This window comes from Hetaerina americana, unplaced genomic scaffold, assembly GCF_022747635.1.
Source record: "Hetaerina americana unplaced genomic scaffold, ioHetAmer1.1.p SCAF_10, whole genome shotgun sequence".
Taxonomy (NCBI): Eukaryota; Metazoa; Arthropoda; class Insecta; order Odonata; family Calopterygidae; genus Hetaerina; species Hetaerina americana.
This window is the reverse complement of record NW_027286070.1, coordinates 72387891-72404842: the sequence shown is the minus strand read 5'-3', so window position 1 is coordinate 72404842 and position 16952 is coordinate 72387891. Positions and strand designations below refer to the sequence as shown.

Here is a 16952-nt window from a genome sequence, read left to right as displayed (position 1 = left end):
TTCTAACATCAGCTCCAATGCAGGTTATTACTGAAATTGTTTAATGAATTCTGTCAAATTACTCGGCAAAGTCTAGATGTTGTTTCCCAAAATTTCCCCTTAAAACTTAAGATAGCATAATACATTTTGTTATTAAGTGGAGCCATATCCAGTATAATGAAGAAAAAAGAAGTATCTTGTTTTTTAACTTGCTTCAAAATTGTCATAATTGGTCGAAATTTTAATGTTCTGTTAATTCGTTTGCAAATTAAATAAATAAATGCTCTTATTGACATCACATGAACATCAGCCCACTGAGCAACGTGACTTATGTACAGAGAGAACTGCACGCATGCTAAATTTTAATGTGCATGAAAAGTGTTTTTCGAACCTAGGACACGAATTTCCATGAGAGGGGTTATAAGTTCTATTAATTTGGCACATACTGTACATTATTATATTAGGATAATTATAACCGACCCTGATAAATTCCTAGTTAAAGCATGCCTATGCTGAGATTACTACTCAACATCTAGGAAAGCTTGTCCGTCATGTTTTCAAGGATTGTATTGGTGATTTTTGCCCACAGAATGGGAAGTCTTGGACATTTTTCACATAAACATTCGTTTACCCATCAATCAAAAGGTAACATTATTCTAGCAGAGATGAGGTTGGGGAAAGTAGATGTGAAAGAGCAAAAATTATACACTGCACAAGCATTACTCTTTATTTAAGTTGGAAGTACACCACCTACTAACCAAAGCCTTGGAGCCATGATACATCCTCATGATCTACAACATTTATAATTCACGTAATTTGGTGCTTAATCAGTCGCGTCTCCTTGATGGAGCTTCAGTGCCTAAATAAACCCAAGTATTTGTGTATTAGGTACATACATGGAAATGAGATTGAAATATTCCCATAGAGTCCTTACCGATCAAATTTATTCACCATACAAGAATATATATGGATAAGACTACAGCAAAAAATACTCCTACTGTAATTTTATTTACACAAGCTTTAATATAAAACAGAGCATTCTTCATAGTCACTACGTGACCACTCACTTTACTCGCGAATAAAAAAATTACAAAATAAAATTCTTTATAAATCCACAAATCAATACATTAAAAACGGCTGAAAACTTCTCAGCACCAGTCAAAAGCAGGGTAGCTATCAGTCCGAGCCTCCCCATTCCCATGATGCATCAGTGGTAAACTAGGAACTCTGACGAAGTCCGGAGATGTCACCAGAGGCATGGGTGTACGTCACCGGCCAGACCTTGCAGAGATGCTAGGGCTGCTACCATAGGAGAGCCTATTGCCGTGGTTCCTGGCTTCGGCAGCAGCCTCCATCAAACTCTCTTCGTCCTCAGGTCCAGAACTGCCGTGTTTTGATAATAGAGACCCTGCAACAATAAAGGTGATGGCTTGCTACAAAAAGTTTATAACATGGTTCTAGTGATCATATGCCTACTTTTGCCTGATTATTATCAAAACCACAAAATATTTGCAGAATGCAATGAAAAAACAGAGCTTTCTTCTAGCAGTTATGTTATTTTAAAACTATTTCAATGGAGGATCACCCATAAATTTTACTGAAATCGTTCTGATTCAAAAATTTATCACATACAATATAAGAATGCTCATGAATTTTACATTAATTTCCTTCCAATTTGTGGAGCAGCTTCCCTCCATTTACGGATTTCTTTGGTAAAAAAAAGTGCAACAATATTTTGATTCAAATTCTCAGCAAGATTACTAACTTCGGCTTGGTGAAAGTATGCCAGCCGAATGCCCTATTAGTTTTCACGTACACATCCATATTTTCTAATAATTTCAAACTTTCTCATTAATTTTCTAATCACTTCAACTGGAGAGAGTAACAAGGGCAAACTGGCTGACGGAAGAGGATACGACGTTGGAGGAAAGAGCTGGACACCATAAACAAGTTCGAGCTAATGTGAGACACTTGCGAAATGTTAAGTTTTCCAATCAGATGTCACAATTATTGAAATAGTACACGTAAATGCACATGCACTTGTAAACAATTCTATGCAAAATGTCATGATTGATACAGCTGATATTCTCGAAGCTATGTAGACCCATTTGAAAAAATATTCAGGGAAAATCGACCATGATTCTAGTTTTTATATAATCATGTTTTTATATCAAGAGCATAGAAAAGTTAAATAATAGAAAAGAAATATTTTAGAGCCGTTCCATGTCAAAGCAATATTTTCAGTTGACTGCAGAGCAAGGGATCGAGGACCCTACGTTAAACAAATTAATGAAATGTTCGTTCGAAGGTTTCCGCGGCGATGAGTAGGTGATTTCCACATTTTTCGGGCTGCGTCCGCGTATGTCGTTTAAATACCAAGTGCCATGCTCCTGTGGCAAATGGTACATCGGTGAAACGTGCCGAGCGCTGAAAACACGCATGAGTGAACACCAGAGGGCAACCAAGGCCAAACAGTTTAGAGCATCGGCCATCGCTGAGCACGCCTGGAGTGAACCCGGACACTCTATTCTGTTCGACGACGCTAAAATAATAGCGAAAGAAGAAAAATACTTCCAGAGGATAATCAGAGAGGCCATTGAAATCGTTAAAAGGCCAGAAAATTTTAACAGAGAGGATGGATATCCACTCCACAGTGCGTGGAAACGAATAATTCCGCGCAAATATGAGGACGTTCCCTGATTGGCCAAGAAATTTCCCGGTATTGGCGCCGGATTTTTCCTATATAAGACGGGACAACAAGCTTCTTTTCATCCTTGACCTGAGGACGCCAGCAGGATAGCTGGCGAAACTGTTGTACATTTAAACGACATACGCGGACGCAGCCTGAAAAATGTGGAAATCACAAATTAATGAAATATTCAAATCGTTTGGGAAAATTTATGATTTTAAATTGTGGTATAAATTATAGCATTGTTTTTTTAGAGGTGGCACCAAATTTAAATTTGAAATATTGCCGGCTGTTTTATTAAATGGAGCAATTTGTTGACTGTCCAATACACATTTTGAAACCCTTTGGCCATCGTTCATGTGAAAAAGTCACAATGTGATCACATAATAACTGTCCTCTTTGCTCCTAATTTCAATTACCACTGTAATGTTTAACACTGGTAGCATTAAAAATAGTAACTTTCAATCACAGAGTGCCATAATAAAAAAGAAATTATGGGAAAAATGACTATACCCGACACCTTGACCCTTATACGCCATTCAAAAAGTAAACATAGATCTTATGCTGCTTTTTTAAACTCGCTTTGCTTCCTCATTTCCTGCAATGTCATCGAGGAGAAGGGTTTAACCTTTGACAATTCTTGAGTAGCTTTAATATTTTTTTGCTCTTCCCCAAACTGACTTCTAATGATAACCTCACTTAATTACTTGACATGTTCAGATGACCCAGTTCCAAAAACAGTCAAACCCCTTATTCGCTTCATTCGTATTTGTTTTCCTGCTAAGGAGAAAATTTTGTGTGTACTCTAGATACATGTTTTTTTAATTTACCAAATATTTTTCAATTTTTGAAAATAGGATGTGCTTCTAAGCCATTTAGAATATTTTGAAATTTCGTGTCTTCCCATACATTTTGAATATTTTTGACAAGACAGCTAAGCAAATTCAGCAATTGGAAGAAGAACAGAGTGAGATTTAACTGGATTGTCTCCATTTGGGGATTAAAAACATTACCCGAACACAAATCAACATTGCTGCTTTGATTGAAAAGCATCAATTCACAGGCGTGTCTATTACTTGGTTAATGGAGGCCCAAGTGCCCAAATCATGTGCCCACTTCACGGACGGAACACTCACCCTTGGAGTTTGAATTTGAATGTCCTCCTGAGAGCAATTCTCTCTTTGGCTGCAGAATGCCCCGGACATCACCAAATGAGATGTCTAAATCCTTGAAGGCATTCAATAAAAATATAGCCACAATTACGGTGAAAAAGCCACAAAGGCTTCCCAAAACATCTTCGGCCGACATGTGCTGCCATTCTCGGAAAAGGATCGCAGATGCACAGATGACAAGTGTGGTGAAGAGCACATAATAAACGGGGGTAACCACGCTCGTATTAAACACATCCAAAGCCTAGAAAAGAAGTAGAAAGCAATTGACAGAATACAACGTGGGTCTTCATCTTTTACATGGAAATCTATAAACTAATACAAAAACAATCACATATATCTGAGTTTTAAACAAACTATTAGGAGATCCATGGACTCCTTTCCACAAATATGTTTGGTTTCCGTTGGCTTGTGGTATATTTCTGAGCACAAGTGGTCCCCAAGACACATTCCTTAGAATGTATTTAGGGCAGATTTGTGTCCAATAAGAAACCGACCGCTTACTTAGGCACCCAATAAGAACTTCGTCTGGGATGCAGGTCAAAATTAGAGGGACTTTTTTTCTTATTGATACTTCTATAAATTTTGTGCAAGGAGAACAATATTTATAATTTATTTATTTATTTATTTATTTATTTATTTATTTATTCAGTTTAAGTCCGAAAACAGCACATTTTGGCCTTTACATCGAACTATTAACAACGATAACAATGGTCACATTTTACAAACACCCAAGCCCTAGATGGAGGGAAACTCACCCAGGCGGGAATCGAACCCTCGACCCTTGGAATGGCAGACGAGGACGTTACCCCGCCGCCACCGGGGCCATAATGAATAATATCAAACATGTACTGATTTATATTAAAAGGTAGGTCAATGCAATCAGCATGCATTTTGCGATGGACAATATTGCATATATTTTGACTTTTCTGCAAGACAATGAGACATGTGATTCACAAATAATCAACCAGCAATAACTTAAACCATGCTGAAATTTTCAGAATGGGAAGTGGAACCTGTAACTGAATCATGGAAATTATAAAGAAAAATACAACTGCAGTGGAACCTTGATTAACAAGCATCTCACACAGCAAATTGAGTTTGCATAGTGAGCGACAATTGGTACCGAAAAAGACTTCTTTACGAGCGACAAGGAGATCGATTGCATGCATGTCACTGCAGTTGGCTTCAGCACCCGAGTATCTTGGCCTCGCTAGTCATCACATATTCTCCCAAACTTGTGTTCAAATATATCATTAGTAACTTTTATGTGCAGAGGTAACTAATATTTGGTGCATGGTTTTAAAATTGACTCCGAAAGAAACACATAAGAAGAAAGCCATAAAAAGAATAAAAATGAAAAATAAGAGTAGAAATGAAAAGTAAAATTTTTGAAAATAAGGAACAAAGTGTGAGCATGGCGGACGGATCTGGTAAGCACACTAACAATCAGTCGATATCTGCGATTGGCAAGATCACTAATAAGACTAAGGAAAAAGATGATTCAAACCGTGTGAGAAGAGATTCTACGCAATGGTTACGTATTCTCAACGATGTTGAAAGGTTGCTTCTCATATGCACAAATGGAAAGCAAATGCAATCTAATACTATTAAATCATTTATGAGAAGGGAAAAGTGATTTTTGTCCATGTCATCATTAAGACGTCAGGACCATCGATGGCCAAACAAGTGTGAAATGGGAGCCATGAGTAGTTTGAGAGGTTAACCAGAAGAGCCATCATCCATGGTGTTGCGAGGCACGATGAAGCCCCAAGGTAAGGGTCAAAGGCAGTCGAGAACTACATCAGTGACTTCAAACAGATCGCAGATTCTACGAATTACCCGCTGCAAAAAGTTTTTCATTGTGACGAGAGAGTCTCTTTGGGAGGAAGATGCTGAAGCGAAACTATCTTTGAGCACATAACAGTAGAAGAGAATGTATGGCCCGACTACAAGACACTAGCAGTCTATCTCACGCAGCTATTTTGCAAAAATTCGAGAGGTGATTTGAAAATCAAACCTCTCCTTCTTTACCATTCAGAAACTCCACAAGCCTTTGAGAAGTGTAAGGCCCAAAACAGCAGGCTAAATAAGATATGTAGGTCATGGGAAACTATTGCATCGTACCATAATTTTACTTAATGATCAATCTGAGTGGCAGGTTTACCAATTTTTGAAGTATCAGCAAAAACAGATGTCTCCAGACAGCTTTTTAGTAAAAAGGAATTTAATTTGTATGTATCATGAATAACAATTATTTTGATTCATTTTTGCTTTCACAAATCTAGTTCGCATTTGGGGTTGCTTCATTCCATGACAGAAGAAAAGTTGAATGTGATCCACAATCCTAAACAATGTACAGGGTATGGCACTTTAATCCGGACAAATAAAACTTTTGTTTAAAAGGAAATTTATCAAAGAAATACAAATGAAAATGAAAGCCCTTTCGTATACAAGTAGTGGTATCTGCCAAGAGTAACATTACTCAATGTAACTACCCCCTTCAGCTGCAATGACCGCCTCCAATCTTGTTATCCTGAATCGATCACATGCACTCTTGAAAACAGTGCTGTCCATATTCACAAATGCTGCTATGACAGTGGTGCTTAAAGATGCAACATTAGGGTACCTCGTCTTACCAGTAACTCTTTCGACTACGCTCCTAACATAATAGTCGAGAGGCTTCAAGTCCGGGCTATTCGGGGGGCCAGAACTCCTTTGACCAGAACATGTCAATGTTATCTGAGAGCCAGTTTTTGACTATAGAGACATATAGTCTCCCCGAGGCCACAGCCTACCATCCAAGGTTTCACCGTATTCTTCAAAATTTGCAGATAGACTTATTTTGTGATAATTTGTTCCTTTTCAAAGAAATGTGGCGGAATGATATCACCCTCACTGGCCACAACACCTAGGGCGTGAACACTAGACGGAAATTTTGTTTGAGCCACAATCGGGACGTCCTCGGGGTCGTGGGCGAGCCAGCAATCATTTCTCAGGTTGATCTTCTCGCCAATGGTGAACATTTCTTCACTAGAAAAGAATCTGATCCGTCCCACAGCTTCATTTTTTAGAGAACGCAATAGCAGGTTGCAGGGAGCAATCCGCTTTGTTCTGACAGCCTCGGACAGCATTCGTCACATCTTTATTGTGTAAGACTTGTCTTATAGGTCCTCCTCTGCCATCTGACGTATTGTTCGCTCGCTAAAATTCAATTCTGATGCCAATTTCCTCAGCCATCGCCCCTGATCCTCTGGAATCAGTGCATGAGCCTTCTCGACGACTGCCATAGTTCATGACACACGTTTCCTCGAATGAGGTTTGACCCCTCGCCGGGTCAGTGAAACCTTCCCCAGACTTCTCTGAAGTCACAATATCGTAAATAAAAAGAAAAATATCTGGGGTACCCGAAGAATCAAAAAATTTCACTGGGTAAACACTTTCTATTACAGCGGCTCTTCGATTGTACCATGCACTTGTACATAACATCTCGGCCATTTTGAGGTCATGACTGATTACTAGATGCCCATAGCTTTCTAGAACGCCAATCATCTCCTGCAGTGGATCTACGATGTGGCGGGAAATTCAAATTGAAATTTGTCCGGAGATAACTGCCGCACCCTGTACACATAATGCTCTTTGAATAAACCTTGTGCATAATTTATTTCTTTCGACAAGGAATGCATAATTGCATTTTAAATTAATTTATATGCAAGAAGTTGCTTCACTAAACAAATATTTCGCTTCACAAGAAAGATTGCCAAACTGATTATGCTCGTATGATGAGGTTCCACTGTATATATATATATTTTGCCCAAAGATATATGAGAGAGATATAAACAAATCACTCCTGAAAATATGATCAAAATATGCCATGATATACCAATATATATATATATATGCATATATATATGCATATATATATGCATATATATATATATATATATATATACACACACACACACACGAGGGTCATCCGGAAAGTAGTACCCGTTCGTGAAATAAAGACACAAAAGTAAATATTAACAAACATAAAAAATTTTATTTGAAAGAGGATACTTTAAACTACTTCTCAACATAATCTCCAAGCTAATTAAGGCATTTGTCATAACGTGTGACAAGTTTCTGTATTCCTGCTGCATAGTCCTTCGCCGCCAGCTCATTGAGATACGCGAGGGACCCATCTTGCACAAATTTTTGCATAATGCAGATGGTGTTTAACAATTTCATGAACAATTGTTCGAGAAACATTGGGAAAATGCTCACAGATGTCATCAATTGTGACGCGCCGATCGTTCCTCACGAATTCGTCAACTGAGCTCACCAGTTGGTCTGTAATGACAGACGGTCTTCCCGAACGCTCATCGTCGTGTGTGTTCCCCCTCCCCATGTTGAAGTTGCGACACCACCGCCGAACAGACGACTCGTCCATTACATTGTCTCCATACACCTCCTTTAATTGGCGATGAATATCACATGGGCGAACGTTTCTTGCATTGAGGAATTTAATCACTGCCCTCACTTCACAACTGGCGGCGTTCTCAATTTTTTTAAACATTGTAAACAATCACAGAAACAACACAGGCAATGCTAGCGTCACGCAACTTGGCTCAGAGAAGGCAGACAAGCCACTGAAGCTATCTGACCTCGTCCAGCGGCTACTCGCGTCGTCAGCACTTCATGCGGCACGAACGGGTACTACTTTCCGGATGACCCTCGTGTGTGTGTGTGTATATATATATATATATTTGTATATATATGATATACATATATAAAAAAATATATATATATATATATATATATATATATATATATATATATATATATATATATATATATACATATTTTTTTTATATATATCCAACATTTTCAATTATATGCTGGTGCCTTCCCCTCAATTACTTTACATGAATACTGCTCTACTGTAATTTTGAAGGCCGGAAAATTTTTGCATGAACTCCAATCAACTCCCTAATTTAATAAATATATCAAGGACTAAGTCTCTATTCTCATATTTAAAATGTTTAATGTAACTCTATATCATTTCAGTTGTTTTTCAAACAAAAATGGTGTATTAAATGACTAATTTTTACATTAATATCATATCAATTACTTAAGTTTTTACATTTTCCAAAACTGCCAAATTTCACTTGGCTTGCAACAGTGAGGGTCAATTACATTAATACCATTGCACATTTTTCTCAAACGGTTAACTCAGCAAATTATGCTAAACCGCTTGGATGGACTATTGAGATTTTTTCCTGCTTAATACTCGTACCAAATATGAAATTAATTATTTCCTAAATATTCATCAAAAGTTGAAAAAAATTTTTCTAAAAGCAAGCTCTAGGTTAACATGCCAAAACATTCGTCTCTCCTCCCTGAACTTTTTGATGCAACTGTGAAATTACAACTGAAGTGAATATTGACCTTATTCAAATAGTTCATTTGCACGATTATGCATCCAACTAGCACCGCCAACAGCAGCCACGTGAACCAATTGCCCAACTCTGACGATTGGCCCATGAGCGTTGACTTGAGTGCGAGGCCCACTCCTTTGCAGCTCATCACTGACAGGGATCCAATCGCAGAGCACACCTGCAAAGCACAGTTGCACTCATTAACAGTGCTTCTCCTGGGATTTACAAACATCAGCATCGCCCACCATGAGCTTCCAAATTGAAACAAATTCCTTTCCCATCCACCAAAATGTATCCAAATGCACTTTTAGATTTGTGCTTTAATTCAATTTATTTGACATTCTTAAGAAAGAGTTTTTCCAAAACATGTTTTTCCCTAAATTCAAGAAAAAGGCTCAATATATTTATTCATTTATTGTTATTTCGTCTCTTTATTTTACAATGGTAAAATATGAGATATGTCATATCAAAAACAAAAATGTATACATAATTTTTTAGGAATGGTTATAATAAAAAATAAATGGCTACAGCTTGTCAAACATCCAGACAAAAAATACTTTTTATGCCTGCTGGTAAGTGATGATAAATGTTAATTCCAGCACAATTGGGTCCTTTTTGAAACAAAAAAGTGGCATGCTGTTTTCAATGTACCTTCTTTCTTTGTATTTTGGTAAAACAATGGATACACTCAAATTTTTTAAACAGACACCTGTTTTCTCAAATATGCACACATGCATTAGATATACAATATAATATAATATATAATATATATATATATATATATATATATATATATATATATATATATATATATATATATATATATATATATATATATATATATATGTATGTATATATTTTTGTATATATATGTTGTATGTGTGTATGTATATAAAAAATATATATACATAAAAATACACACATCCATGCACAATGTACATATTAGATTTATAAAAATGAGATCTACAAGACTCTTTTTTGACCATGTACCATTATCATATTTTTATAATCATGACCATATTCTGATAACTCTTCTCTGAATGAAGAATACTCTGTTTCACACCCATCGCAGAGCCCCAAAGATAATTCCATAACACACTGGAGATTTGAAATGACAAAAGTAGGCTGCTTCTTGATCTACAACCTTTGCTAGGCTTCTTACGGCATAGGAAAGGCTGGAAAGTTTACTGCATGTACGCCTAATAGGTTCATTCCAGTTTAAGCTTCCATCAATCATTATACCTAAAATTTTGGTCCTCAAAACTTTCTTCACAAGATTATTTATGATTTAAAGATCCATTTTAGGGATTAATTTTTTAAAAATTGTACACAATTTGTTTTTTTCAAAATTTATTGTTAGATCATTTCTTGTGAACCATTTATTCTCCTTAATTCTGGTAATCTTATAATAAAAACTAACACCACGAAACAAACCATAATAAACTGCGCTAAATAAAATTATAATATCAAATTACCATTAATAAATTTGCACTCATAAGACTTGAAACTTTTTCTTACACCCTGAGCATTGGTAAATTTGTCAGGTTAGCTTTCCATTACTCGACCCAGGTAGACCCGATGGCCAAAGTCGGACTAACAATTTAACTTCAAGGAATTCATTTTGGTCACTCCACGCAGTGGGCATTTGTTTTAAATGACCTTCTCCCCCAACAACAACCACTGACACAAAACATTAGATAATGAAAAAAAACCTAAAACAGGTAAACCTATCAATTATCAATTTATGACTTTCCATTAGTGTTGGGATCAGAATTCAATGATTTCGGGTAATTCTACGCAATCCTTGGGAGATTCAATGGGTATCCTTCCATGATATCACAATCTTCCATTTTAGTTGCACACGTTGCTTATGTGCTCCATGTTGACGACAATAACATAAAGCAATCGTCAACTTTAGTTTCTTCTACATTTATTGTGACCAATTCTAAAATGAATTGATCAAAATTTAACATTATGGACCAAATTTTAAGTGAGCTCCTCCAATGTATTTCTAATGCCAAAACACCACTAGTCGTATCAATGTTTGCACTTAACCCTCTTAGTGCGGCGGGCCGATATATCGGCTTTCGTATCCCTGGCGAAAAGTGCGGCGGGCCGATATATCGACTCTCGCGTAGGCTATTGTTTAAATTGTTGTAACTTATGTTTTTTCTTTAATAATTTATGATTTTTGTGCTATCGATAGGTTGAATTCAATAGAATTACATAACTAATTTTTTAATTTTTTATTAGCAATTTTAAATGCTTTTCAAAGAGTATAATTCTTACTATAATTTTTCGTTCGGTTTTGTACATGTCGGGAAGCTTAGCCTAATTGTTTGCTCGTATTTTTCTGAGTGGTCTTTCCACTATGAAAAGCCACTGAATGGCTACTAATTAATCTGTGATCATCTGTAATCTCTTGAATGTGTTATGGTGTGGTGGTGTTGATATATAGCCGCTTATTCAGACTTTGTTGAGACGATGGAAATGAGAGCACTGCTTTGTAATCATTTTGGTTTCATTGCCGTCCATCCTATCTAGTCAATTGCGCCCTGTGTATTGGATTACATTGTCAGCAGTTCTCTGTGAGTTAGAACTTGGTTTTTTCCTGCCTTTAGATTGTAAGCACATTGCCGCAGTCTCAAGGAAAGGGGAAAAGTCCCAATTTGACTCAGTGAGATCAGCCTTTTCAACAAAATCGAACTATGCAGAGGCTGACAAAAAAATTTGCAATTCACTGGTTTTTCTTCATTTATTTATAATATTTTCTACATGTCTTTTTGATTCTTTATTATATTTAAGTATTGTAGTTTTATTGAAAAATGTTTTAAAAATAATATTAGTATTGTGTCTAAAAATTGAAATATTATTACTAAAAAAATATTCTTCAAATTTATAATACTGTAATAATTACATTTATTTTTCAGATGATGTAAATGTATTACATCATTATTAACTACAATATTTTATTTTAAAATAAAAAAAACTGCATATGGATATCTAAACAAATAACTTCATAATGTTTTTTTTCCTAAGGTGATAAATTTTCTTAAATTACCCTTCGCACTTCTCACTAGTACCCCTGAAATCCCCGCCGCACTAAGAGGGTTAATATACGTAGACGTCCGTGGTCCAAAGTTATGTATTAACATCTCCAAGGAAGTTAATGATGATTAATACCTAATTGTATAATACCGTTTCATGATATTACTTCAAAATATGACACATTCACTACTTCAAATTATGACAGTAGTAGTATTTAGGGGAGGCGACCGACAGGTGAGATCATTTTCACCATAAGGGATGGACGGGAAAGGATGAAGGGTGGAGAGAAACCCGGTATCGGTATTAGCCTACTCTTGTCGGAAGGCGCCAAAGGGACTGGAGTTTAACGTCCCATCCGACGGACGTCGTACTCCCTCAAAGTGCTCTCCACAAAGCACCTCAAGTAGGGATACCACTGAAAAATATTGGATGCCGCCGGGATTCGAACCCGAGCCCTCTCTGTGGGAAGCCTGCGCATTAACCACCACACCATCTTAATCCCCATCAAGATGTCTGAACTTATCCCATGGCATACAGTATTAATTAACCACATGGTCATTTCAACATTAATATATCAGATTGAAATTAATATGGAGATACTATAGTTGCCCAGAGCCTTTCTGCAAACATTCCGTTCAATATGATGGGGGAGGTTTGGGGGTGCAAAGCTTAGCTATTATCAAATTCAAAAAGAAACGGTCATTACAATAGCATTTGATAGAAATTCCACAACTGATAACACCCCAACTTTCCTTGAATGCTAGTTCTTACACTAGAAACAATAAGTAATTGAATTGTGTTAAAGCTTGTGCACAATATGAAGCATGGCATAGAGTACGACAATTGATCATGAATGTTTACCAAGATGACTAGCATTTATAAATACATAAACGATTTTAGTTCTCAAGCATGTCCATCAAGGGCTCATTTAAACTCTTTCTGTGACTGATATAGTATTTTCACTTAATAGTTAGGTACTTCACAGCATGCTCATTACAGCAGTAATTAGCAGATTATTATGGTTGAATGAATGAATCATATTTTTAAAGTGAGGTCTTCAGATATACAGGTGCATGCTACTTCCTACGCAACTGTGAGAGGCTTCCATATTTACATTGTAGTTGTTGCAATCCATTTTTTTATTTATAACCAATATCTTAACATTTTTAATACTGAAGTGAATCCATTTTATATCTTCAATTATGAAAATTATGATTCACCAAACACTTTTTCTTTAGGATAACTTTTTATTAGAATAGAAAGGCTAATTCAATCCTTTTCATTCCTTCATATCTACATAAAATAATGTTAATCGAATTTCAATTTCCATTGCAAGCCTGTATTTCAATAATGACACAGAAAAGGACAAATTGAGCTTCTTACAGCCTCTTCTCATACAGACTATATTAAATAGTATTCCCTTAAGCCTAAAATGGTTTACATAATATAAGTGACTACATCACCCACAGCTCTATGAAATTCAGATTTCTTCCTTAAATAAGATTAGATAGGAGCATAATAGTTATGGAAGCCTAAGATTTTTTTGATTTCATTGCAGACAAGGCTAAAATAAGTTTGACTAATTTATACAGCATAAAAATAATGCTCAACATGAATGGATTACTGCTATTTTTCATCCAAAACTTAACACCAAAATTGAATAAGTTAAAAAAATGCCATTGCATTCAATTATGAGGTTGACAGAAAATAACTTTTTCACTAAACATCTATTGATGCACTATTAACCAAGATGGCTGATAACATTTTTATTAGTAATTGATACTGGCAATACTTACTGTTATATAAATAAGAACACTGGAATGTCCTTGACGTGGAGACAAGTAGAGGGCAAAAAATAAGGCGACTAGAATAATTACAGACACATAAGCAATAAAACCTGGAAAAAAAATAAAATTATATGCATCAGAAATTGGACTCAAACCCAGATTAAAAGCAATTTATTGAGATAAATAGCATATTGCAACCAAATAGAGATTATATCAACTGATTTATAGGGTTGGTACAATATCAGAAAAGAAAATACTTTGTTCGCCCACATATATTTTACTATGCACGACTTAAGTTTCAACTTACAAAGCCATCTCCAGAAGTACAGAGGACACACAGCTTTACATAGTAGAGAGAGAAGAGGAGGGGGAGGTGCTGGTAAGAGAGAGGAGGGGAAAGAGAAGGGAAAGGGGTGCATGGATGGGAGGGGGAGAAGGCGATTGGATGTGGCATCAGGGGGGGAGATGGGCCGAAGGAGGTCCAGGAGGGGGGAGTGGGAGGAATACATCAGGTCATTAACCAACATACCCTAATAATGACTGCTCTCGGAAATTTCCAAATGTTCCAAGGCATCTAATCTTAAACCCTTCATCTCCAAATCTAAAATCTCAGGAACAAAGTCACTTGTGTGGTTATTGACAAATAGGTGCTTGGCAAAATGAGAAGAAGGATTTCTGATTTTTAAAAAGGAGTGATTTTCTTTCACAAGTTGATGGAATTTCCTCCCAGTTGGTCCACTGTAAAAAGCAGACCACTCGCAATGCTATTTACACACTCCACTCTTTTCCACGATGGGAATTTGTCCTTACTGTTAGATGAAACGTTCCCTAAGTTGCCTTCATTATAGAAGGCTGGTTTTATTCTGTTCTCTGATAAGGCTCTGGTCACTTAATGAGATAAATTTCCCCGAGAAGAAAGGTTTGAGATTAGATGCCTCGGAACGTTTGCAAATTTCCAAGAACACTCATTGTCAGGGTATATTGATTAATGACCTTAAGTATCCCTCCCTCTGCGCCCCCCCCTGATGCCATATCCAACCACCCCCTCCCACCCAGATGCCTTACCCAACTGCCTTCTCCCCCTCCTCCCTACCACACACACGTTCCCCATCCCTTTCCCCTCCCCCCACTTCACCAACACCTCCCCCTGCTCTTCTCTGTCTACTACATAACACTGAGTCTCCTCTGCTGTACTTCACCTGATTATGACTTTGCAAGTCAAAACCTAGGTCGTGCATAATGAAACGTGTGTGGAAGAACAAAGTATTTTCTTTCCCAATATTAATTACTTCCACAAAGTGATGCCTCAAACCATTCTATTCATTGTTGGGACGAAATTAGACTATTGCTCAGTGGGTCTCTATTAAAGAATTTGTGACAGATCGAGTGCTGTTTGGGGTGAATACAAATTTTGGCCGCAGGGCAGGTATTTTTAGAGTTGCATTCCAAAATGCATTTGGTTTTGCTTGGCCTTGGGATTGAAGGTAAGTCGGCGTGACAAACCTGGAGCCTGAGCGTACTCTTGGAGTACTTGGAGGTTCTCCACTTCGACCTCCTTAGGGGAATGTAGAACAATCACAGTGGACCCAATGATACAAAGAACACAGCCGAGCTGAAAATTGGACAAAATGAACAAAATCAACAGTAATACTAGGCTATTAATACACACAATTAAGCAAATTAATTCATACATTATGTTGACAACCATGTTGTCAATATACTACAAATTACTGTCTCTTTCATGTAATGACTCAGATATTTGAAAGGATTTCAGAAGCCAAGCTGTCATTTTTAAAAATGTTAGAAATTGTCACAGTAGGAATTTTTATTAGACACAAAAAAATTATTTTTCCTAAATCAAATCATACATTTTCATGCAAATGCAATATTAGACTGGGAGCTGCGGCAGATATTTTCCATACGATTACATAATGAGCACTAAAAAAATACTTCAATATGATGGCTTTAACCCTCTTAGTGCGGCGGGCCGATATATCGGCTCTTGCGTAGGCTATTGTTTAAATTACTGTAACTTATGGTTTTTTCTTTAATAATTTATGGTTTTTGCGCTATCGATAAGTTGAATTCCATAGAATTACGTAACTAATTTTTTTAATTTTTTATTAGCAATTTTAAATGCTTTTCAAAAAGTATAATTCTTACTATAATTTTTCGTTCAGTTTTGTACATGTCGGGAAGCTCAGCCTAATTGTTTGCTCGTTTTTTTTTCTGAGTGGTCTTTCCACTATGAAAAGCCACTGAAAGGCTACTAATCTGTTTTTATCTGTAATCTCTTGAATGTGTTGTGGTGTTGATATATAGCTGCTTATTCAGACTTTGTTGATACGATGGAAATGAGAACACTGCTTTGTAATCATTTTGGTTTCTCTTGCCGTCCATCCTATCTAATCAATTGCGCCCTGTGTAATGGATTACATTTTCGGCAGTTCTCTGTGAGATAGAACTTGGTTTTTTTCTGCCTTTAGATTGTAAGCACATTGCCGCAGTCTCAAGGAAAGGGGAAAAGTCCCAATTTGACTCAGTGAGATCAGCCTTTTCAACAAAATCGAACTATGCAGAGGCTGACAAAAAAATTTGCAATTCACTGGTTTTTCTTTATTTATTTATAATATTTTCTGCACGTCTTTTTGATTCTTTATTATATTTAAATATCGTAGTTTAATTGAAAAATGTTTTAAAAAAAATATTAGTTTTGTGTCTAAAAATCAAAATATAATTGCTAAAAAAATATTCTTTAAATTTATAATACTGTAATAATTACATTTATTTTTCAGATGATGTAAATGTATTACATCATTATTAACTACAATATTATATTTTAAAATAAAAAAACTCCATA

General features: G+C 36.3%; 1 protein-coding gene across 1 annotated transcript in view; it reads right to left on the bottom strand.

The window, feature by feature from the left end:
• Nucleotides 1–901: 901 nt before the first annotated feature.
• Nucleotides 902–16952, bottom strand: part of spict (magnesium transporter spict) — a 22771-nt gene continuing 6720 nt past the window's right edge. The window contains exons 4-8 of the mRNA XM_071598855.1: nt 15596–15704; nt 14102–14202; nt 9268–9435; nt 3805–4081; nt 902–1387 (exon numbers count right to left, since the gene is read on the bottom strand). Coding sequence (XP_071454956.1) covers nt 1248–1387; nt 3805–4081; nt 9268–9435; nt 14102–14202; nt 15596–15704 — 795 coding nt within the window. The 3' untranslated portion in view covers nt 902–1247. The remainder of the gene's footprint in view (nt 1388–3804; nt 4082–9267; nt 9436–14101; nt 14203–15595; nt 15705–16952) is intronic.